This window comes from Citrus sinensis, chromosome 8 (assembly GCF_022201045.2).
Source record: "Citrus sinensis cultivar Valencia sweet orange chromosome 8, DVS_A1.0, whole genome shotgun sequence".
In the NCBI taxonomy this organism is placed as follows: Eukaryota; Viridiplantae; Streptophyta; class Magnoliopsida; order Sapindales; family Rutaceae; genus Citrus; species Citrus sinensis.
In genome coordinates, this window is record NC_068563.1 from 6251398 (window position 1) to 6274814 (window position 23417).

Here is a 23417-nt window from a genome sequence, read left to right on the forward strand (position 1 = left end):
TGAGTAATAAAAGAGTTTTTTTTTTCTTTCTTTTCCCTATTTCCTAACGTATTAATAGAAGATTTTTTGAGTTGATTATGGATGTGGGGGTTCGGGGGGCATGCTCGTATATTGTGATTCACTGAAAATAAAACTAAACTGCGATCTTACCTCTAATTGCACTAAAATATAGGGATGAAAACGTTATTTATCCCAGTTAATTTTCGTTTTAATGCAGAGCTGAGAGATTCAAATTCAATCATGAAATGAAACATCCAAACAAGTCTTTGCCTTCATAACAGGGCCCACACATACGGCGCTTCGTCAAATAAATTCGGCTGTTTTATATTCATAAAAAAAAATTAAAAAAATCGAAAAATAAAACTATAAAAGACAAAACAAATTACAGAGCTTTTATTCCTCGCCATAACCATATTCGTTGTTTCAGCACAGCCTCTCTCCTCAAGTCCAATTCAGTCAGTATAATTAATTAAAATCAATTTCATTGTAAACTACAAATTATTCTCCATTTTGTGTTTTTATTTTCAACCAATAATCAAATTCTAAAATTAAAAAAATAAAAACCAAATCTTCGGAACCCACATTACAAGGTTATTTATTTGTTCTGTTTACAGGACGCCATTATAAGAGACCCAGAATCTAGCAAAATTTAACGCCTCCTACAAATACCCTTTCGAAGATTTTATTTTTGTTGTTGTTGCTTTCTAGGTTTACAAAAAAAAAAAAAATGGGGAGTTTGGCAGCGGTGTTGAGGCACCCAGATGATCTTTACCCGTTATTGAAGCTGAAAATGGCATCGAGGCAAGCTGAAAAGCAGATCCCATCTGAGCCTCACTGGGCTTTTTGTTACTCTATGCTTCATAAGGTCTCCAGAAGTTTCGCTCTCGTTATTCAACAGCTCGGTACTGACCTCAGAAACGCCGTAAGTTTCTATATTTTCGAGGGATCTTTACGTGATTCTTGATGTGATCATTGGTGTGTTATTGACAAGTTTGAGTTCTTTTAGCGGTAACTTTTCTGCATGCGTGCTTTTGGTTTTGGCATTTTTGGTGATAAAGCTTGTGGCTGTTTGGATGCATGTTGGTAAATTTTAAGAATTTATTTGTTTGGCCTATTTGACTGTTGATCTATTTACTGGTGTTCGTGATATTACATTTGGCCAAAAGATCGGTTTTTGAATTTACCTTCTTGGGTAATTGGTGAAATTTGTGTATCTAAGTTTTACTTAAGTGTAGGTTGTGGTGTGAATTCGATATTACTTGTTTCAATTGTTAGAAGGAAAGTTTATATTTTGAGGTTCAAATTCTTGGATTATTATCTTGGGGAAAGAATTTTGAGAATCTTTCTTATTTTTATGGTGGTGTGTGTCTTCTGAATATATGGTGTACTTTTGTTTGACAAGGATTTTTCTTTTTACCCTATTCTGGTGCATTTCCTTGTGATGCTGAAGTTTCAACTAATGTGAGTTTAAGTTTGTCTTCCATTGAGTTGTGATGGTTCTTTCTCAACTAGCAAATTGGACTATAGTTTATTGAAAATGAGCCTTTTCTTCTTATTGCCAGCAAAAGGTGCACTTTAGTTCATTTTCTTTAAAAAAATTAAGAGCTGTGTTGGAAAGTAGAGAATGGTTGCCCCAAGAATTTGTTCCCAGGATCCTTGAAGTTTCCTTGGATAACCAGAAACTATTGTTGAAGCTTATTTGAGTCCAACTATGGTATAAAAATGTCAAGCAGTAATAAGCACATTAACTATGGGTTGTGAACTACTAAAATTAGCTGTTCTGAGTTTTATTTATTAGTATAATATCAAGAACTCTTGTGTGTCTCTTTTCTGCTATTATTATTTACTGTGACAGATGCCTATAGACTAATGCGTTTCTTGTTTCTAGTCACATTGTTGTTTTATGTTTGTTTTTTGAAACAGCTTAATCTAATTCCTAATGACACAATTTATTGTTGTGCAGGTTTGCATATTTTATTTGGTTCTTCGAGCCCTCGACACTGTTGGTATATTCTGTTATTATTAATCCTTTTGTTTTCTAACTGGTTAAATTTAACCAATTTGTTTCTAGCTGTTATGATGAACCCTATTGTTTTCTAAGTGACTTTCATAATATGCTGTTGGGCATACTGAATCTTCTTTATTGAATATTAAATGTCTGCTTTAAACTACTAGCTGTTGTATGTTGTTATATGTAAATTTGATGTGACGGTTTCCAGAATTTCACTCATTCAGATGCCAGTTTGCATTTACGCCATTTATAGCTTCTATATTCTGATATATGACTATAAGATAAAGAGTTTAGTTGAACAGATCCTGTTTTATTCCAAATCCTTCTTGTATATCTTCTATTTCTGCTGCTGTTATATATTGTTTTTAAAATACTGCCAAATGCTTTTCTCTGATGGTATTTATCATTTTTATAATTGCAGAGGATGACACCAGCATACCTACAGATGTCAAAGTGCCTATTCTGATAGCTTTTCATCGTCATGTTTATGACCGTGAATGGCATTTTTCTTGTGAGTTTCCTGATATATAGAATTGCTTTATCTTGTTTGTATCAATCATACCAGAGAAGGATAAATATACAAATTAAATTTCTGTCAACTTTGCTAAATTTGTTTGTCATGTGTTAGATTAATATATCCTTTAGAGATTTGTTCAAATGTCAATTCAGTTCATCTGTAATAATAAAGGAATCATGTTGTTATGGTTAATTGTGCTTCATCCTTCAATTTTGTTGTACCCTGCTAATTTTGGAATTTGTTCAAGTCTGTAATAGAAGCCGGGTTGCATTACTACTGGTTCTTCTCTTCCGTTTTTTTCCCCCTTTCTAACTTGGGAAGTTACAGAAGCTTGGTCAGTTTTTGTAAGTTGTATGCTATACTGCTAGTATCTACATGCAATTTGATCTGTTATTCAACACCCTTCAGGCTATTCGATTAGACTTTGAATGTTCAACAAGGTTTTCTGTAACAGATTGGAGACAGGAGATCATAGCTCTATAGATAAAGTCAATGAACCTTTGTTTCCCGGAGTGTTTGTAATATGGTATATGTTAATCCTTTTCCTAGTCTTAGCTAGCTCTGATCATTTTAATTCTTTGTCTATTTAAGGTGGTACAAAGGAATACAAAGTGCTCATGGATCAATTTCATCACGTTTCAACTGCTTTTCTGGAGCTTGGAAAAGGGTTAGTTTCTTATCCTTACTTTTATTAATGGAATTGATTGGAAAGATGTTTTGTGAGTATGAGGCATTCATACTGATTCTTTTATTGCCAGTCAAACTGCAAGCTGATCAGATACGGTATCTTTGCCCCTTTTACTCTCTTTCCCGTTTTTGTTAAAGATAGCTTTGTAGGATATATCTGGAGGCTTGTTGCTTATTTCTGAAACATGTTAGATTTTGTGAAAGCTTCTGGCATTGTAATTCAAAATTTACCACATAGAAGTCACTGCTACTAAATATAAGTAATCTAAGGGTAATCTTCTTATTAAATCAGTAAGCCAACGTATGAATCTCTTGAATATGAGTGAGTTTTATCTGGGGTGTTTAGATGCTATACTGTTTTGTAAATGACTATGCAGTTTGATAAATACCTAGTCCTTGGATCAGGGTGATGGTGGGTTTTCAATTGGGTGCTGTTTCTGGTTCATGGTTGGCTACCTAAAAGGGGAGTTCCTTTGCTTTATACATTGATGAAATTATGAATCTGGTTCATAATTTTAGTTCAAGCTGAAAATTTGAAGAATTAGTGAAAGATAACAAGAGAAATATAAAGCTGAATTTTATTTTGGCGTTACCATATAGATTTCTTTGTGCGATTAACTACATTTAACAACTTGCTGTGTTTACTTGCTTATAACACACATATCATCTGCAGTTTTACTTTTTACAATCAGTTAAAGTTACATTTTAATTCATTGTGCAGTTATCAGGATGCAATTGAAGATATAACCAAAAGAATGGGTGCTGGGATGGCAAAATTCATTTGCAAAGAGGTATGTGAATCATAATTATGCCGGATTAAGCAATCAATGAATTCTTGATATTTAAATATAATTCTGCCTCACTTTCTAGTTGTATATGCTTTCTTGGCTGTCAAACTTCAGCCCTCTTCCCTCACCTCATAGAAAGAAAAAGAAAAAGTCAATTCATAATATTTTTAGTTGTAATGCTTGACCAATTACAAGGTGGAAATTTCTTTCTGCATGTTATCAACATGTCACAGAAACATCTAGTGGTTAATTAGATGATCATTGCTCCGCTTCCAGAAAATTTAGGGTGGATCAATTTTCTCTGCAGATAGTCAAACACAATGTTTAGGCTTATGCCCTGATTATTCCCCTAGTTATCTTATTTGTCTTGATATAATATCTAAAGGGTGCAAATCATTATTCCTTTCATATGTTGTGTGATGTGGGTGTTTTTGTGTACAGGTTTAATGGAATTGTGGCATAATTGTATTAGGGGGGATTAATTCATTAAGTGGTGAAAGCTAGTCGATCTCTTCCAAGTTATTTCTCCTTGTGTTGGAACTTTTTGAGTTCCATATACAATTGCAGAGAGTGCAATGAGTCTAAATGTATCACATGAAGTTATAAATTTTCTCTCCATCGTGCAGGTAGAGTCGATCGATGACTATGATGAATATTGTTACTATGTAGCAGGACTTGTTGGATTAGGTCTGTCCAAGCTTTTCTATGCCTCTGGGACAGAAGATCTGGCTCCAGATAGTCTTTCCAACTCGATGGGTTTATTTCTTCAGGTATGGCCATTACTTGTGCTGTGACCAATAAGCTTTGTACCGAGCCTCAACTTTTGATTTCAATTCTATGCCATGTCTGACCATTTGGCTCAACAATCAGAAAACAAATATCATTCGAGATTATCTGGAAGATATTAATGAGATACCGAAGTGTCGCATGTTTTGGCCTCGTGAGATCTGGAGTAAATATGTTAATAAACTTGAGGTGCATCTCTTTTATGTGTTTTATCTCAATTTTTTCACATCTATTTTCCTTTCAATTTCCCTTTAAATCTCCTGGAGGGTTTATGATTTTGAATATCTCGTAAGGGCATAATCCCATTAATTGTTGGTTTTTCTTTTTCTAATTGGCATTTTTGAATTTTTGCCCCTCAAGGACTTAAAATATGAGGAAAACTCTGACAAAGCAGTACAGTGCTTGAATGATATGGTCACCAATGCTCTGATGCATGTGGAAGATTGTTTGAAGTACATGTCTGTTTTAAGGGATCATGCTATATTCCGATTCTGTGCTATCCCTCAGGTGCGCTGCTTCTAGTATATTCTGATTTGAGAATTAATCTTGGAATTTTGGTATCAACATTTATTTTTAACTGTTACAATACCATCCACCCCAAATTAAACTTACCCCCCTCGAAGATTGGTGTGAGATGGATGAATCCATGACCTCTTGCTTCCACTGGAAGAGGCCAAACCAATTGGGCTGTACCCCTCGGGGAGAGTGGTATTAGTACATTAAAATGATTTTTGTACTGTTTTATATTTAGCAGCTGGTTGCATTTACTGGAGTTGCAGCATGATGCTATGTCTCTCCAAATTATTTTTCCACAATTAAGTTAATAACCTTGTTTTCTCAGAATGAGCTCTGGCTCCCTTCCAATATGGACATCCAATTTGCTATAGCTGGAAATTTTTTCCCATTCTTACCTTGAAATTTGGTTGCAAAATTTGATGTTTGAACTTTCAAGGGCTACATCTGTTCAAAGCAAAACTCATTTTCTTTTTCTTCTTTGCTGGTCATAGTTTGCTTGTGCATATGAAATGGTTATTGCATCTGGTCTTCAGATTTTTATTCATTACCCCTCTTATTGTAATCATGAATGTTTCTGTTAGACCTTGCGTCTCATTTGATTTATTCTACTGTTAGTAGATCATGGCTATTGGAACACTAGCATTATGCTACAACAATATTGAAGTCTTCAGAGGTGTAGTCAAAATGAGGCGTGGTATGATCTTAATTCTGAATATGTATTTCTTTAAAGGTGAAACTAGAGTTACTTCAGACATGCAACACAAAAAATAACAGGGTTTAAGCTTGATGTTTCATGGACATTGAAAGGCTTTATTTTTCATTGCTTAGCATGTCATCTAGATGGGATCCATTGAAAATCATTGGACTTGTAAACAAAATGTTGAAGCAAGATAGAATCTCTTAGAATGCGTAGTGCAAATAATAATCCAATTTATTTTCCAGTGGACATGTTTATGCTCCTTTACCCGGTTTTTTTATTGGGTTCAACTAATATTTCTTTGTTTAGCATTTTACTCTCTCTTACCAATTCTTGTAAATGTATTTTACTTTTTAAACTTTTTTTCTGTTTGTAGGACTCACCGCTAAAGTCATTGACCGAACAAACAACATGACTGATGTCTATCTTGCCTTCTATGATTTTTCCAATATTCTGAAACCCAAGGTACAGTGCTAAACATAACAAGACCTATTAACTTTGCAAGTTGAAATGAAATTTATTTTGGTTAACTGGTGTCTTGAGGGGTTGTTAATTTGTCTTCTTGGACATATGTAACCTACTAACCTTCATTTTCATGCTCGTAGACTTTTTTTGGAAATCTATGTATTTAAAGGATTTGGTCCTTGAGAATTTTATTTTATCTTTTTTTCTTTTTGCCTTTTTTGTTTGTTTTGACATTATGGTAGTGTCTTATTTCAGTCTTGTTGAAATGAGCGAAGTACTTGACCATTTAACAGATTAATAGTTATTTTTCAACCCAAGTTCCTTTCATATGCTTTTAGAGTTGCTCTGGTGAATTAATCCTAAGTGATCAAAGTTTATCAGTAATAGGAGGAAAGTTAGTAGTGCCGCTAGCAACTTTTAATGATAGTGCTTTCCTTTTTCACCAATTTTTTCTTCCTTCACAAAATTTCTTGTATCTTCTTGATGCTTCCACTCACTTGCTAAAATATGCTATTGACTATTGTAGATTAACAAGAATGATCCAAATGCGACAAAAACATTGAGCAGGGTGGAAGCAATACAGAAAGCTTGCATGGACTCCGGAGTCCTAAACAAAAGGTTCGTCAAAGTTTCTAAGTTTTATAAACAGTGAGTTTCACTGATTGACTGATTATCTGACAAACTTTTTTTGGGTTCCAACAGAAAATCTTACATTATTCAAAGTGGGCTGCGATATAGTTCAACCATGGTGAGTTGCTGCTATATTTTTCAACCGATGTCATTATTTCAAGATTATGTACTGATTATGCCATCCTCTTGCAGATTGTCATATTTTTCATCATACTGGCCATTATTTTCTCGTACCTCTCTTCCACCCGAGCAAGCAAGTAGTGTAAGCTTTGTTTCTGAATTCTTCAAGATTTCTCCATCAGGAAAAACTCACGTCACGTTTTCTCTTTCTCCACAACTCATAATTTTTCCATTTTATTTCGTTTCTGCAGAGGATCACCACCATCTTTAACTTATTGCCGGGACCATCCATTGTGCGACCAATCAAGTGTTTGCCTTAAACTTTGTTATTTTTCTTATATTTGCATACAATATTCTTCTTATAGGCAATGCTGGATTTCTTCGAATATCCAGTTCAAAGGTAATATGTCTTTGTAAATCAAAATGGAAAACTGCTTCCTCCTTGTTCTCTCGATATTGTTGGTTATATATATTTTAAGAGTGTGTACCCGGTACTGCCTTGTAATATAAGATCGGTCTGATGCCTAATGCGTTCAAGATTTTGCTGCGAAATGCTTTTGAAGAATACGATAATTTTGACCCTCGTCATATATTGGGATAGAGAGCATTATTCATATGATTTGAAACACCCACTTCAACTGGGATCTTGCTTCTAACCATAAATACCAGGGCTTCCGAGTTCTTTATTCGAGGCTTAAACTTTTTGTGTTGAAGGTTCCAAGTCTGAGAAGACCTTACAGAGTCGGACCTATCTTAATATCCACTCTCATTAAGAACTAATCAGAACGTTAATCTAGATGCCTTTTCCCTAAAACCTTGCACTGTACTTTTCCCACATCTTAAAGATTTATGATTTATGAACAAACGCATTTTGCAAAGGATTACTAATTAATTATAATCATAATTCTTCAACAATGGTAACAAAGTCATGTTCAATAAGCAACTTCGTATTTCCGTAAATGAAAATCGGGAAACAACAAACAGGAAAACGCTGAATATTCTGAACAGAAGGCTATTTCACCCTCAATCAACAAGTATGAACAACACACCTAAGTACAGAAATAAATAATATATGAAAGGCTTTCGTACATCAGTTGGCACAAAGAGGAGATTTCACTATACGGCAGGTCAAAAAAAAAAAAAAGGCAGTCAAAGGCGGTATTCTCATATTTGTCACAACTCGTGAGCAAAACATACACGTACAAAACCTGCTGCACAAGAAAGTTAATGCAGGAAAAATGTCAGAACACTTCAGCCATCTTGCTCGCAAGAACGCGGTCCCTTCTTTCAATGTATCCAAATGGGAACCATCCAGCTTTTCCTTTGCATTCCCCTTCAGCCCAACCATTATTTGTAACCTGTCAAGGTTTGCAGATCTTAAATAATTGTTTTCTACAGGATACATTAAATACAAGCGAGTTTCGGAATTCATTTATTATAATAAATTTACAAAGTTCAATTCAAGCAAGTTATGAACCTTTCGAACCACCACATAGTCACCGACTGACAAAGTGAGCTCCACATCAGATTCAGCCTGATATGGATGCACAACCTGCAACATGTTAGAAACAATCTAGTTAAACAGCAGTTGTAGGATTATGGCACTAATATCAGCCATATTGATACGTAGGAAAAAGATAGACAATTAAAAAACTAACCTCTCCTAAAAAGTAACCCATGGCGTCTGTTGATCCATTGTGTGTTTGAGAAGCATATATACCATTAACTTCTTCATATGCTGGAGGTGGTGGCATAGTGTCCACACTTGGTGTAGGAGCCGTAGGAGCTGCTTCAATCCGTTGTCTCTCTGATAACATCTATTGATAGGAACAGACATAGATCAAAATAAAACAGACACAGAAAACTACTGGAATCAGTTGATTGCAATCAGCTTTAATAACAGGAAAATTCAAAAGGACAAGGTACTGCAATTAGATACCTCGCCTTCAAGCTGATCAAGTATCTGAAGGACTCTCTGATGATAAGTACGTTCTGCTTCGACCTTTATTCAAAATTAAAAGGACACGACAGTTTCAGAATGGCTTCCTAAAACATATATTGAAATAATATTATATTGAAGCTGACAAAAATAAATTGGGAAGTTTGCGGTACCATTGCAATAAGGCGCTGGAGAGTTAGCCTCTGTTGCTGAGATTCAACAGCAGCCATTGCTGCAGCAGCTTCCTTTCCCAATATTGCCATGTTCGACTTTAAATCATGTAGCTTCACCTCTGCAGCATCTAATTTCAAAGCAAGGTCCGGATTACCTGGGGTTTCCCTCACCTTAGCTTGCCGTTTGGAAACTTCAATAGCCTGACTAGGTTTAAGAGAAGATGAAATTACAAGCTGGAAAGAGGGACATCAACTATCCAAGTAAGCTTGGAGATACTAGGCACTGCACATAAATTGATCAATGATTCGGACAATCTATTTTACATTTCATGAATGAATAGACTTCTTCTACAGAAAATATCCCCACCCATTTTACTTTTTTAAGCGACAAATTTTTTGTATCAACCCAAGAGGTCTTAACAGCAAAACTAGCTGGCACCCACCCACGAAAAAACAAACATTTGAAAGTGGAAGAATTTAATTACAAGTCAAAAGTTCGGGAAAAGTTCCTAAATTCCAAGTTTAATTGAACCCCATAGTACAAAATACCTGAGCTTCAGCTTCTTGTCTCATTCGATCATATCGTTGAGCAAGATGTCGGGCATCATCCAGTGGAGCTCCCAATACCATTGCTCTCAGTGGCTCAGCAACCTAAACATCGGGGAAATCAACACCACATGAAGAGCAAAATTAGTAGGTACTAGAACAAGTGTATTGAGGCTCACTGAATCCTATTCTAGATGTTTGAGTTTGAATACCCGACTTCACACAATGAGGTTGCAGATTTGCATCAACTCAGCAAAATTTGGAGTGGTTCTGTTTATTCAACTATTATTAGAAAAACTAACATAATGCACTGATCAAAACAACCATATCGAATATTGGTAACAAAATTCCACTTTAATTGCCACCCTGTTCTAAAACAAGTCTCCAAGTAGAACCCTTCTTTGTAGGCACGCAATCAGTGTCAGTATGAGCAATGGCATAGGCTTGAATTCTCAATAAGATAAAATTTATATTGAGATATAATTAAAATGAATTAAGTATCCAAATGTCGTAAAAAGATAATAACACCAAATATGCAGACATCTAAAGCCTAGGGCTACTGACTAATGGCCAGTGAGGCATATCTTGCCCATGCATGCAATTTAAGATTAACAACTACTATGTTGTTTGGACAAACCTGCGTGCCTAAAGCTTTCAACAAATTCCCACGCTCCTTTTCCATTTGAGCACGAGCTCGTCCATAACTTAGTGCAGCTTTTGATAATGTATTACCACTGGTACATGTATTATCAGAACCATATTTCCTGCTGTCCTCTGACAACTTTGTTCCTGTTGAAAATAAAGCATATAAATGGAAGAACAATGTGAGACAATATAACTCACGGTAAAACATCAACAAGTGATGCAACAGTGTCACCAGTCACCTATTTCAACTTGTTTGGACCCAGTAACAATATATCCTTCCACACCACGAACGATATCCCTTTGGAAATGCTGAAAAAGTATGGGCAAACATTTAGAAGTCAAGGAAGGGAAGAAGAAAGAAAGGGAAGAGAGATAAACTACAGGACGACTAGACAACCTTTCCAGCACGCGTTGAGATGTAAAGCCTCTCAAGTCTCTGATGCTGATGGAGCTCTGCCTCATCAGTTACAACATTGTCTGACCCACCATATCCCCCACCCCCAAATTGCTTGAAGACAGCCTAAAATAAACAGCCCATGAGATAAAGACTCTTACATTTTGCAATTAAATGTGTGCTTGTCAGTGTGTTTAGGCAAACTAAGTCTTAAGTAATTTTATTAGGTAGTTGATAGCAGAGAAAATCAATAGCAATCATACTAATACAGCGTAGCTTCAGACAAATTTATATTTTAGGGTGGGGTGCAATATATGGTTGCAAGCACCACTAGCAAGCCTAAAAAAAGCATTAAAATGAATGATTATGATGTAAAGTAAGTACACTTACATCTATATTTTGTTAATCAAAGTCATATTATGCACCACAGAAACTTCAAAACAAAAACTTACTATTAAGCCTTGAAGTGATCCCTATTGATATAACAAGTATTACCTCCAATTTTCAGAATGCACTCACCTTAAATGAAAGTTTTCTTCTTTCCAGTGGTACACAACAAAGTCATTAAATAATTAAACATCCCCTCGCTTATCACATTAAGATAACCGACCATTCTGATTGCATCAACTCAAGTCGGACTCACAAATCCTACAATCATTACAGCAGCAGAAGTGATAGAGAAAACACCTTCTGAGCCAATATTATATGTTCCTTTACAAGTACACTAAACATAAAATACCAACCAAAATTCAGAACTCTTTTCAAAATTCACCAAATCAAACTCTGACAAACCAATTAGACTCTAATTTCTAACTCCAAACCCCATTCTTATACCTCTTGCCGATCATTTTTCCTCCAATCCTCGCACACCTTTCTTTAAAAACTCTTCTACAAAGCAGCAACCAACACTTCTACTAATTTTATTTCATACTCACACAATTGACAATAAACAGTCTAATAAGTTCCGTCATTCATACGGCTACAATCCCCCTTAAAATGACACAATGTGAAGATTCAATACAGCCACAACCACACATAACTCTGAAAAGAAATAACTTTGGCTATGCTTATTTACATCTGTGCAAATTATCCTAATCATAAAACATAAATCACCCTGGCTTCTTTAATCTAAAAGCATTTTACCAGATCCAAAACTTAATTCCCTTAACAGCAGTAACGAGACCTAATAGATAATCAACATAATAAAAAAAAAATCGATAAAAATATTAATATCCAATAAACAAGATCAGAAAAGTAGAGCTAAGAAATGAAACTGGAGCTGGATCTAAGAAAAACTTTTGCTACGAAACCTAGAGTTCCATCGTATTTATAATTTAAATAATTAAAACAATTTATGCATAAAAAAAAAAATTTCTGTGCGTGTACCTGCTGTTGGCGGGCGACTTGTTCTCTGAGTTTTGTGGCTTGTTTTCTGATAGCTTCCATTCAAAATTAAGGATTTTGATTTTTTTTTTTTTTTTTTGGTTTTCGATTTTCGAATTTGAATTTATAAGCTACAAAAAAATGAGAGTGAGAATGGGAGCGAGAGAAGAGAGAGAAGCTCTGGTTGATTTGAATTGAAAAACGAATGCGTTTTGGGCAGGCACAATGCTTGTGTTGGGGCCTTGGGGGAGTCGTTCTGTTTTTTATTTTATTTTATTTTCCGCTTTTGTTTCAGTCGTCTTGACAATTTTTTATTTTTTGAATATTTCAAAAAAAAAATTAGAAGACGGAGACGTTATGATGTAGGCGTTCTTATTGTATCATTCATAAGCTCGTCTCCTTGTGTGTAATAACTAATAAGAGTTAAAATGTTGACTATGGACGTAATGCGGGTTTTGACTTTTGATCTAGAACGTCTGGAGCTGTATATATTATTATTACTTCATTAATTTTGATCTTTCACCACCACTAAAAATGCATTTAATCAATTGTCCAAAAAAATTTTGTCAAAATTTCTATAAATGATGCCTCTTGAATCTTGGAATACACATAATGCAAAACTCCATTTAACTCATCATCTTGCAAATGATTCAAAAACAAAGAGCATCTTGAGTAAGACACATTACTAGATTAATGGGAAATTAATAGAAAAACAATATTTTCATAAACTTAGCCAAATAACAAGACCTAAAGTCATTTAATTAATTTTGGGTTCAAAATTCAATCACTTTGTATGCTCTGTCGTAGTTTCCTATAAGCTGAATTAGCTAATAGGGTGCAAATTAAAGCTTCCATATTACGTTTGCTTTCATTGATCTTGATGTAAAGTTGTTAAAACACATATATTATGAAACCTTGCTTTTTGGGGTCTTTCTTCTTTTGTACAAGTGCAATAGTAGTTAAATGTATATATGGCCACAAAATCATAATGTAGATATGTAAAGTAATGTAAATCACTACTACATACTTTCATATATATTATTGCACTCATTACATTTGTTGTCCATTTGAGAAATCTACATGATTCTCTCCAATAAAAAGTATTTGAAGAAAAAATGTATTTGTTATGAAGAAGGTTTAATTTTAAGGAGGAGGGGGGGGGGGTACCATACAGTCGTACTATATTTTCTATACCTAATATGAAAATTTATCTCATAAATATCTATGTATAAAGAGATAGAGGATACGGTTTTGTTAACTTGTAAGTTGTAACTAAAAGATCTAGAAATGAAATAAAAATTCATTGTATTTATTAAAATGACTTTTAAATAATCATTTTGATGTATATAAGTTTTTAATCAAATAAATAAAATTTCAAATAATGTGTTTACCAAACATTTTAAAATTACAACTTCTCTGCCACATTACTAAACAAATCCGTAATATCATAAATAATTTAAATTAACAGGGCTTTAAAACGACTTTCCGGATTTTGCATGATTTCTTCTTGTGTAGGTGTCGTATGATCATGCTGATTCCTATAAGAAATATCTGCCACACTTTTTGTTATTGGAATTTTTTTTGGTATAATTTGTGAATTTGTACAGCATGTGATATTAAACATTTGAAAAATGTGCCGACAATGTTGTTATCAATAACCCAAAAAAAAAAATTGTATAAAATATAGATGTTGTAGTATACTAGGATCCTTTTCTTTATAATTGCATTATCATGTGATTATCAAAAAACCTCTAGAGATTTTGAAATTTTGTAATTACACTATCCCTAGATTATCAAAAGACTCTTAATAATGTTTCTCTCCTTAAAGACGCCTTTAACCATAAATGGTTCAAAAAATTCATGAAATGAATTTATTGCTTTAGAGTTTAGATAAGTCTCAAGTATGCATGCCTCTTATAACTCCATATTGCGTAATTCCTTATTTAAAACAAATGGATGCATTTGTTTTCTTTTACTTTCTTTCAAATTTTCGAATGGCCTAAAACTCAATTCTATAGATCATTAATTAAGTGTTATTATTCTTCGGACCTTAAAGTTTCCTTCCCATCATAAACCAGAGCATGAGATATGCCATCCGCATTTCAATAGCAAATTTAGTATCTAGGATCTTGAAGCACATTTTTCTTTCATAAATTTTTAGGAGTTGAAAGTAGGTCTTTGACTAATTTCAAGAAAGAAAACTTTCACCTAAAACTTTTCTTCTAAAGCAAGCTTCCAAATAACATCTCAAATGGTTTGGTGAAATTTTTTCATTTTTTCTAGTGATCCAAAAGTACCTTATTTTTAGTTTTCTCTTAACAGTCCTATCACTTTAGGTTCTCTCTCAAGTAGATACCTCATATATATATTAATTTATTATTAATATAAATAAAACTAAATATTTATAACTTAAAAGATAGTTGTTGAATGGAGATCGTTTCACAAAAAAAGCTATTTAAAAGTAATATGATATTAAATAATTTTTAATAGTGATATGAGAAACACACTAGATTTTCTTTTGGCAGTATTGCTTAGGGATGGCAAATTTTTCCGGACTCGGAAAAATCCGGACTATCCAGTCCGCGTTCAACCCATACCAGATGCATTAATAATGCGGATCCAGTTTGCTTTTTTCAAACCTGGAGGTATCCAGGTCCGATTCTGGTTTAGGTGAACCTAGATTTCCAGAACCCGGACTCAGACTACACAGTTTTTATAACTCATTTATTAATTAATTTTTGTTGCAAAGGCTTAAAAGCAAACAAAACAAACCTACAAACCCTAAAGCAAAACAAAATAAACACACCAGCTGCCACCATAGGGAAAAAAAAACAAAACAAAAAAACTTGAGCAAAACAAGCCTAAGCCGCCATCTCAATCTTCATCTTCCTTATCCCCAACGCTCAACATCAATTCAATGGTTCATCAATACATCATCAATTTAAATCATCGTCAGTTCATCATCTATTACCATCAAGAACAACGAACAACAACCAAGCTCCACCACCGTCAAATTCGATCTTGCCTCTCGCCAAAGAGCAAGCTTTGTCGCTAGCCGCTAGCCCCTTCTCGCCGACGATTACATTTTTCACCATACTTAACCGCCCATTGCCGCCTTAGCTATGACCTGATCAATCAAAGATAATTTTCATTCCTTTCTCTGTATTTCTTTTTACATTTTTTGCTTCTGCTTATTTTTGGTAATTATTAATTTTTTTGTTGTTGTGAATAGCCAAATGTAGCATTTTAACACATAATGTCGATATAATTATAAATTTATTATTGAAGCAAGCAAATTTAGTTGAAATCCCATGAATTTGACCTACTATTTTCTGCTTCTGCAATTCCAAAGAGGCAAAAGTGGCAAGCATTAAGTCTGCCTTCATCTAACTACCGGGTTTAGAACCCGCAATCCGGAAATCCGGATTTTTCCAGGTTGAACCCGGTCCGAACCCGCAGTTAAATAATTCGGGTTTATATCCAGATCCGGAAAGATAAATTATCATCCGGGTCCAGAATCGGAAAGGCCAAACCCAGACTCGAACCCGAATTTTGCATTCCTAGTACTGCCAAAAGAAAATCAAGTGGAGATTAATTTCAAGAACAAAAAAGTAACATTGGAATCCACATAATGCAAAACATGACAACCAACAACTCCATTAAACTCATCATCTTGCAAATGATTAAAAAACAAAGAACATCTTGAGTAAGACACATTACTAGATTAATGGGAAATTAATAGCAAAACAAAGTTTGCATAAACTTAGCCGAACAACAGGACCTAAAGTCATTTAATTAATTTTGGGTTCAAAATTCAATCACCTCGTATGCTTAAATTAAGCTGTCCTAGTTTCTCATAAGCTTAATTAGCTAAAAGGATGCAAATTAAAGCTTCCATATTACGTACGTTTGCTTTCATTGATCTTGATCTAAAGTTGTTAAAACTATATATTATGAAATCTTACATTAATTTTCTACAAATGTGATAGTAGCTAAATGTATATATGGCCACAAAATCATAATGTACATCTGTAAAGTAATGTAGATCACTACTATATACTTTCATATACATAATTGCACTCATTACGTTTGTTGGCCATTTGAGAAATCTATATGATCCTCTCCGATAAAAAAATATTTAAAAGAATGTATTTGTTATGAAGGTGGTTTAATTTAAAGGGGGGTGCCATGCAGTCATACTATATTTTCTATACTTAATATGAAAATTTATCTCATAAATATCTATATATATATAGATAGAGGATACGGTGGGTTTTGTTAAGTTGTAACTAAAAGATCTAGAAACGAAATAAAAAGTTTCAAAAAAGACATATAACCCCCATTTTTGTTAATAAATTTCATTTGTTTTAACAATAAATTTATTTTTAATTTGTAATTATAATTACGTCCATATAATAAATAAATTAGTATATTAACCTATGACATGTCATCAATGACGCGTATAAGGAAATCAATAATTTTTTATTTAAAACTTAAAATTAAAATGTAATTATCTTTTACTCAAATTATTCACTCTAGATTATGAATGTATCATTCCCAATGATAAGATGGTAAACAAAAGATGAATAATAAATAAAAATAAATTTAAATTTATTTTCTTCTAAAACAAATTGGGCAAAATGAATTAATGAAATATTAAATAAACTTATATATAAATGAAAGGTAGATTGGGCAAACAAGAAGTAAAAATTGGATGCTCATTGTGTTAAATCTATATATTGATTTATTTATTATAGGGACATAATAGTAATTATAAACTAAAAATAAATTTACTATAAAATTAATAAATTTACTAATAAAAATGAGGTTGTGTCTTTTTTGAAATGTTAAGGAGCTTTATATCCATTTTTCACAAATGTTAGGAGGCTCACTATTCTTTTGCCTTTGCATTATCATGTGATTATCAAAAAACCTCTAGAGATTTTGAAATTTTGTAATTACACTATCTCTAGATTATCAAAAGATTCTTGATAATGTTTCTCTCCTTGAAGATGCTCTTAACCTGTAAATGGTTTGAAAAGTTCATGAACTATATTTATCGTTTTAGATAAGTCTCGAGTATGCATACCTCTTATAATTCCATATTTAAATCAATGGATGCATTTGTTTCCTTTTACTTTTCTTTTAAATTTTTGAATGGCCTTAAACTCAATTCTGTAGATCATTAACTAAGTGTTATTATTCTTCGGACTTTAAATTTTCCTTGCCATCTTACACTCCATCAAAGCATGAGATATGCTCTCCACATTACTATGGCAAATTTAACATTTAGAATCTTGAAGTACCTTTTTCTTCCATAAATTTTCAGTAGTTACAAGTAGGTCTTTGGCTGTTTCCAAAAAGGAAATTTTCACTTAAAACTCTTCTTCTAAGGTAAGCTTTCAAATAACATTCCAAATGATTTGGTGAAAATTTTTCACCTTTTGTGGTAATCCAAAAGCACCTTATTTTTAGTTTTCTCTTAACAAACCTATCACTTTAGGTTTTATCTTATTAGATACCTCATATATATTAATTTATTGTTAACATAAATAAAAACTAAATATTTTATGATTTAAAAGATAGTTATTGAATGGAGGTTGTTTCACACAAAAAGGTATTTAAAAGTAATGTGATATTAAATAATTTTTTATGTTGATATGAGAAACACACTAGATTTTCGTTTGGCAGTACAAAAGTTAACTATAACAAATAATAGTATTACCGACGAGATATTTCCAAGGGCATTATTTACCCTCGGTAATAAGTACTTTTTACAAAGCCAGAGAAGAGCCGTTGGATATATGTTAAGAAAAGCCATTAGTTTTTTCAAGGGTAAATTACCCTCGCTGATAAAGAATAAATTGGTCAGAAAATAGATGTGTAATACTGAGAGTACATTTTTGTTGTAAAGTTTAAAGCCAGATAAAGGCCTTGAGTGCGTGGGCTTTGCCTAATTAAAAGCGCGAACATAATTTTAGTGACTAATTAAATTATTATAAATTGAACCTTTAATAATGTCTTACTTTTGCTAGCTTAAAAAGTGAGAAAAGAACACATATATTTCTAGCAAATAAAAATAACTCATTTACGTTAGTCCGAGTAGAAGAGATCTACTTGCAAATATATCAAATTGTTACACTTGGGTCAAATAAAATATTTTAATTCCTTATAATATATATATATATATATATATATATATATATATATATATATATATATATATATATATATATATATATATATAGGGGATGGATCAGCCCCCTAAAAATATTCTTAATTTTACACTAATTAATATCCATTAGATTTGAATTGAATTAATGGATGGGATTAATTGAAATTAAATCTTCAAGATCTTTTAATATTCTCTCTCTCCATGTGGTCCCCACTTAAAATTTTTCTCACTCTTTTATTTTTTCCCTTCTTTCACGTGATGTGTTCTCTCTCTCTTCTCTTCTCTTCTCTTATTCTTTTTAACCTATGACTTTTCGTTTGCTTTTTTCTTTCTTCCTCAATCAGAAAAAGTCTTAACTCTCTCCAGTAAAAATTCTTTACTCTCTCCAACTTTTAACTCCACAACTTTTTCTTTCACTTTTTTTCTCTCTCCACATACCATTTGAAATCACAAAATTATTAATTTTAACCAGCGGAACTAGTCCCCTAGCAAAACAGTCATCAAACTCAAGTTTAACAAAACATTCTTGTGGGCCTTTGGTCCAGTGGGAGAACCCTTGCACTTAGAATAATGAGTGCAAGGGTTCGAGCCTCCATAAAAACATTTATGGGGCTTAGTTACAATCCTTCCTCAATTATCAAATAATTGAGTGGAGCCAGTCTATTCCTCACGAAATGTGAGTAGAGTGGACAACCCTCGAATATTTGAGAGGGTTTGAAGAATTTGGGCAGCGCTTCAGCAGAGTATACGCCACGAAGAAGGTCCCAATTGTAGAATTTGTTTGTAAATATTAATTGTAATACCTACAGTCCTGTATAACAGTATTAAAAAAAAAAAACAAAACATTCTTGTGAAAAAGGATGTCTACTGACAACAACATGACATTAGAAGTTTTTCTTCAAATCTCAAGTCTAGATCTGATTGGTACAAAGATTTACCACATATTATGAATAAAAATATTATAATCTTAAGTACATGAAAAAAAATATGTGCAAATGGGAATATGATTTCTACTCTATATTATGAATAAAAATAAAAAAAAGAGAAAATAATAGCAATTTTGAGCAAACAAATAGAAACCTTGCCTTATGCTATTTAAAATTAATAGTATTACATCATAATTAATTTGAGAATTTGCTTTAAGTGGTCCATAAAGTAAGTCCAAAATGACTGAATAAGACAAAATTACAGAGACTTACTTAACCAATGAAACAAGTTGGCTGCTTCAATATTCCACGTCAATGATTTTGGTGCCCAACTCTTTGAGTCCTCCTGGAAGGATTTCAACAACAATACTACGCAAAACTGACAATAAAAGAAAATAAGAGGGGAAACGAATGAAAACAACAACGAAGAAAAATAAGTAGCATCAATGGTCTGTAGAATACAACTTAAGCCTATAGCTTGAGGCAATCACTATGCACAATAAAACTCAAATCACATATACAATTGAAGAACTAAAAATTGAAGAAGTTGGCTATTAAACATATAAATTTCAATGAACATAATCAATCAAAGTCTAAGCATACTTACAACAATCCTCTTCATGATTATATTGATATCAATTGAACTCATTTCTTCATTCCGTAATATTTCTGCAAATAATTAAAAATAAACTTTTTAAAGAGATCTTTAATATTGAAAGCTAATTATCACAAGATTTTATGTACAATTTACTTGGATTTGATATTTCAATGCTTTTTCTACTTGGATTTAAAGGACAAATACGTTATCATGTCCAAGTTTGCCGCATGAATTGCACTTCATCTTCTTCTTGCCAAGAGCCAACTCAATACCACTTTTGATTCTGCCAGTGTTGTTAACATCTTTCTTCTGACCCTTGGTTTGTGAAATATTTGGATCCAAAAGTAATGGCTGAGATGAACTAATGCTAAAGCAAGGATCATCTTTCTGTTGGCAAACAGTGGCTGGTTGGTTTGAAATATCTAACAACTTTTTTGCTAGCTCGTTTATACCATCCATGTAAATCAAGTATGCCTTATTTGAAGATGCAGCAACACATGCTAATTTAGTAGCTTGGTGGCACATATGGCTTAGTCTCAAAGCCTCTAATTCTTCTTTACCATCATTTTTCAAAAAATCTCCCAAATCAATCTTTCTAAATTTATTTGCCTCTTGTCTCCATCTTGGAAGAATAAAATGATTCGGCAGCTTATCAATGTCTAAACGAACAAACACTTTTAGCATATGTCTGCAAAGTATTCCAACAAACTCAAATTTTTTACAATCACAAGTACCCTCATAAGTGTTAACATATATGTTTTCATAATGTTGATTTTGATGATAACAAACAAGATTAAGAATGATTAATCTTTTAAGCTCAAATTATTTTTTATACATTTTAAATAAATCATTATTTTTACATTATAAAGGTTTTATATTTAATGGAAAAATGATTTAATGAAATTGGTTGTTTTTCAAGTTTATAATTTAATTGAAAGAGTTTTGAAAACTTTGAAATAAACAAGTATTGCTTGAAATTTTGGAGAATAACTTATTTGAAAAGTGTCATAACATTTTGGGCTATATCATAATTTCATAAAATTTTGGGATCAACAAAGTATTACTTAGAAATTCTGAAATTAGACCTATTTGTAAAGTTTCATAACGTTTTGGGCCGTAATACAGTATTATAAAGTTTTGGGGTCAAACTGTAATATTAAAAAATAGTTCACTGTAGCAGTCACTGTAACAAGCGGCTTACCGGATGTGAAAAACCGGCAAGCCAGATGTTGGGCAGAGTCTATCCGAATTGAAAGCGGCTTACTGGATATGGTTAAACGGCAAATCGGATTTTGGGCAGTAAGCTTCTGGAGCATAAACGGCTTACCGGATTTCGCAAGCGGCATGCCGGATATTCTAAAATTTAAATTTTTGCCTTAACGGTAACATAAAAGCGGCTTACCGGACTCCTAAACGGCAAGCCGATTATGACCAAAAAGTGCATAACGGCTAGTTTTTGAGCTCAAACTATATAAACTCATAACTAATTCATTTTTGATAATCCAAGCAAGCATAAACAAGTGCACACAACTTATATTGAGCTTCAAATTCAAAAATCATCATAGATTAAATCTTCATTAAGCTATCATTTGTATATCCACTCTTAAAGAGAGTTTTATTGTTGTAATTTTCATTTCTCATCAAATTGTGAGTGTACAAGTGTGAAAAACACTTGGGGTGAAGAGATTGGGGAGATAATCTCTTGATTGTAAAGGTTCATTGACACCTTGGAAGTCAATTGTAAAAACTTGAAGCCTTGGGAGGCTTGAATAGTGAAATCCTCAAGCGGGTGAGCTTGGAGGCGTGGACATAGGCGGGGATTGCCGAACCACGTAAAAATTATTGTGTTTGTTTTCTCTTCCCTTACTCTTTTAATATTGTGCATGATTGAATTTATTGTTTTCAATTTGATTAAGGCAATATATTGAATTGTTGTGTGGTTTGCTTAGCTTAAATTTTAAAATCCCAATTCACCCCCCTCTTGGGTTGCCTAGTTAGTATTTCAATAAGTTTGCGGATTTAACTTCACCATAAACTCTTCAGATTCTCCAAACTTTGTTCTCACTAGGTACTTGAGAAATTCAGCATCACATCCATTCTCTTCAACTTTGTATCGATTAACTTGGCTCCATTCATCCTTGAATTTATTAAACACATTTCTGGTATACAATTGGGATGCATGTTCAAAAGAAATTCTCCATCATTGACAATTCGATATTTGTGTTCTGATTCAAAATCTTCTATCACTTTCTTTTTCAATAATCCTTTTCAACGCTTCTTCATATTTCACAACAAACTCTCTAAGATTTGTCGAGGATGTTACAAAGCCATCAAAGAATGAATTAATGCCCTCACTTCGTCCTGTAGTATTCATTCCAGCAACAAAAATACTACGATTATAAACAGGTGCCCAAGAAGCACGTATTTCATATAGATGATTTAGCCATTCATTGTCTTCCAATTTATATTCTATAATCAAACTCTTCCAAGTTTCTTCAAATTCCTCTACTTTGTAAGTAGACATAATACATTTTTTCAATCCGATCTTGAATCTTGACTTGTTGAAGTACACATGTGACAACTTCTCGACAAACTTCTTCTTAATATGCCAAAGGCATAATCGATGGTGAGTATTTGAAAAAACCATCACAATTGCTCTTTTCATTGCCAAGTCTTGGTCAGTAATGATAGAAACTGGAGGACGTCCTCCCATAGCTTCAAGCCATGTCTCAAAAAACCACTGAAATGTTACCTCTGTTTCATCTTGTAGAAGTGCACAACCAAATTGTATTGACTGTAAGTAGTGGTTCACTCCTGTGAATGGTGCGAACGACATATCGTACTTATTTGTTCTATAAGTTGTGTCAAATGAAACTACATCCCTAAAACAGTGATATGCCAACCGCGATTGAGCATCTACCCAAAAAAAATTGGTTGCTTGCCCTTTTTCATCACATTGGATTGCATAAAAAAATTGAGGGTTCTCAGCTTGCTTTTTCCTGAAATATATAAGGACTGATTGGGCATCCCTTCCATCCAATTGCCTATGACGCACATTCCTTAAGTGATTATAGCAATCTCTGTTGTTAAAGCCCATTTGCGAACCTCCAAAAATTGAACAAACTTTTGCAATATGCAAATTTTCTCTATGAAAAGCTTCAGTCAAATTCTTAGCAGCTTTAGGCATGTGTTTGTTTGACTTCATCTTTATTCTTCTAGCAGGAGTAACTACTTTATGATTGTGAGAGTCCCTAAAAACCGTAATCTTCCACTTGTTTGGCCATTTGTCATACATAACCCGCATACTAGCTTCACACCCACATTTGACTGTTGAACAATTTTTACTTTTTTTTTTGTATTTACCTCACTTGCATCTTTTTCATAGTGTTCTTCCATAAAATTAGGCTTATTAATCTTTGGC

The 23417-nt window shown here is 33.2% G+C and overlaps 4 protein-coding genes across 7 annotated transcripts; 1 reads left to right on the top strand and 3 right to left on the bottom strand.

The window, feature by feature from the left end:
* Positions 1 to 379: 379 nt before the first annotated feature.
* LOC102577972 (squalene synthase 2) lies at positions 380 to 7769 on the top strand. Of its 4 annotated transcripts, none has more exons than XM_052431964.1 (15): positions 778 to 922; positions 1403 to 1461; positions 1964 to 2006; positions 2433 to 2522; positions 3120 to 3195; positions 3937 to 4006; positions 4630 to 4773; positions 4874 to 4978; positions 5150 to 5296; positions 5924 to 5999; positions 6379 to 6467; positions 6994 to 7085; positions 7170 to 7215; positions 7290 to 7359; positions 7469 to 7769. In XM_052431964.1, the coding sequence occupies exons 5-14, from the start codon at positions 3146 to 3148 to the stop codon at positions 7356 to 7358; spliced, it is 888 nt and encodes a 295-aa protein (XP_052287924.1). In that variant the 5' UTR covers positions 778 to 922; positions 1403 to 1461; positions 1964 to 2006; positions 2433 to 2522; positions 3120 to 3145; the 3' UTR covers position 7359; positions 7469 to 7769. The 4 variants fall into 4 exon arrangements, 3 of the variants coding, with proteins under 3 accessions (XP_052287922.1, XP_052287924.1, XP_052287923.1); XM_052431963.1 differs by lacking the exon at positions 778 to 922 and adding an exon at positions 929 to 1083; XM_052431962.1 differs by lacking the exon at positions 1403 to 1461 and having other exon boundaries at positions 385 to 922.
* Positions 7770 to 8146: 377 nt separating this feature from the next.
* Positions 8147 to 12567, bottom strand: LOC102614582 (SH3 domain-containing protein 2). The gene is made up of 10 exons (XM_006487250.4): positions 12301 to 12567; positions 10918 to 11040; positions 10760 to 10829; positions 10513 to 10664; positions 9879 to 9980; positions 9330 to 9530; positions 9157 to 9219; positions 8876 to 9034; positions 8695 to 8769; positions 8147 to 8575 (listed from the first exon to the last, which is right to left on the bottom strand). The coding sequence occupies exons 1-10, from the start codon at positions 12358 to 12360 to the stop codon at positions 8459 to 8461; spliced, it is 1122 nt and encodes a 373-aa protein (XP_006487313.2). The 5' UTR covers positions 12361 to 12567; the 3' UTR covers positions 8147 to 8458.
* Positions 12568 to 20185: 7618 nt separating this feature from the next.
* LOC127899249 (uncharacterized) lies at positions 20186 to 21342 on the bottom strand. The gene is made up of 2 exons (XM_052432587.1): positions 21198 to 21342; positions 20186 to 20655 (listed from the first exon to the last, which is right to left on the bottom strand). The coding sequence occupies exons 1-2, from the start codon at positions 21340 to 21342 to the stop codon at positions 20186 to 20188; spliced, it is 615 nt and encodes a 204-aa protein (XP_052288547.1).
* Positions 21343 to 22226: 884 nt separating this feature from the next.
* On the bottom strand, positions 22227 to 23300 carry LOC127899250 (protein FAR1-RELATED SEQUENCE 5-like). Its single transcript, XM_052432588.1, has one exon. It carries the CDS (start codon positions 23298 to 23300, stop codon positions 22227 to 22229), a length of 1074 nt encoding a protein of 357 aa, XP_052288548.1.
* Between the last annotated feature and the right edge of the window lie 117 nt (positions 23301 to 23417).

What these genes read in the sequence shown, in the direction of transcription:
- LOC102614582 (XM_006487250.4), bottom strand. Translation starts at nt 12,360, where the DNA reads ATGGAAGCTATCAGAAAACAAGCCACAAAACTCAGAGAACAAGTCGCC. An exon ending in TCTCAACGCGTGCTGGAAAG is followed by an intron (nt 10,830 to 10,917) that starts GTTGTCTAGTCG and finishes ATACTTTTTCAG; the next exon opens with CATTTCCAAAGGGATATCGT. An exon ending in TGAAAGCTTTAGGCACGCAG is followed by an intron (nt 9,981 to 10,512) that starts GTTTGTCCAAAC and finishes CCCGATGTTTAG; the next exon opens with GTTGCTGAGCCACTGAGAGC.
- LOC102577972 (XM_052431962.1), top strand. Translation starts at nt 728, where the DNA reads ATGGGGAGTTTGGCAGCGGTGTTGAGGCACCCAGATGATCTTTACCCG. An exon ending in TGTAGTCAAAATGAGGCGTG is followed by an intron (nt 6,000 to 6,378) that starts GTATGATCTTAA and finishes TTCTGTTTGTAG; the next exon opens with GACTCACCGCTAAAGTCATT. An exon ending in CCAATATTCTGAAACCCAAG is followed by an intron (nt 6,468 to 6,993) that starts GTACAGTGCTAA and finishes TGACTATTGTAG; the next exon opens with ATTAACAAGAATGATCCAAA.
- LOC127899250 (XM_052432588.1), bottom strand. Translation starts at nt 23,300, where the DNA reads ATGCGGGTTATGTATGACAAATGGCCAAACAAGTGGAAGATTACGGTT.
- LOC127899249 (XM_052432587.1), bottom strand. Translation starts at nt 21,342, where the DNA reads ATGCCGCTTGCGAAATCCGGTAAGCCGTTTATGCTCCAGAAGCTTACT. An exon ending in TTGCCGGTTTTTCACATCCG is followed by an intron (nt 20,656 to 21,197) that starts GTAAGCCGCTTG and finishes TTGTTCGTTTAG; the next exon opens with ACATTGATAAGCTGCCGAAT.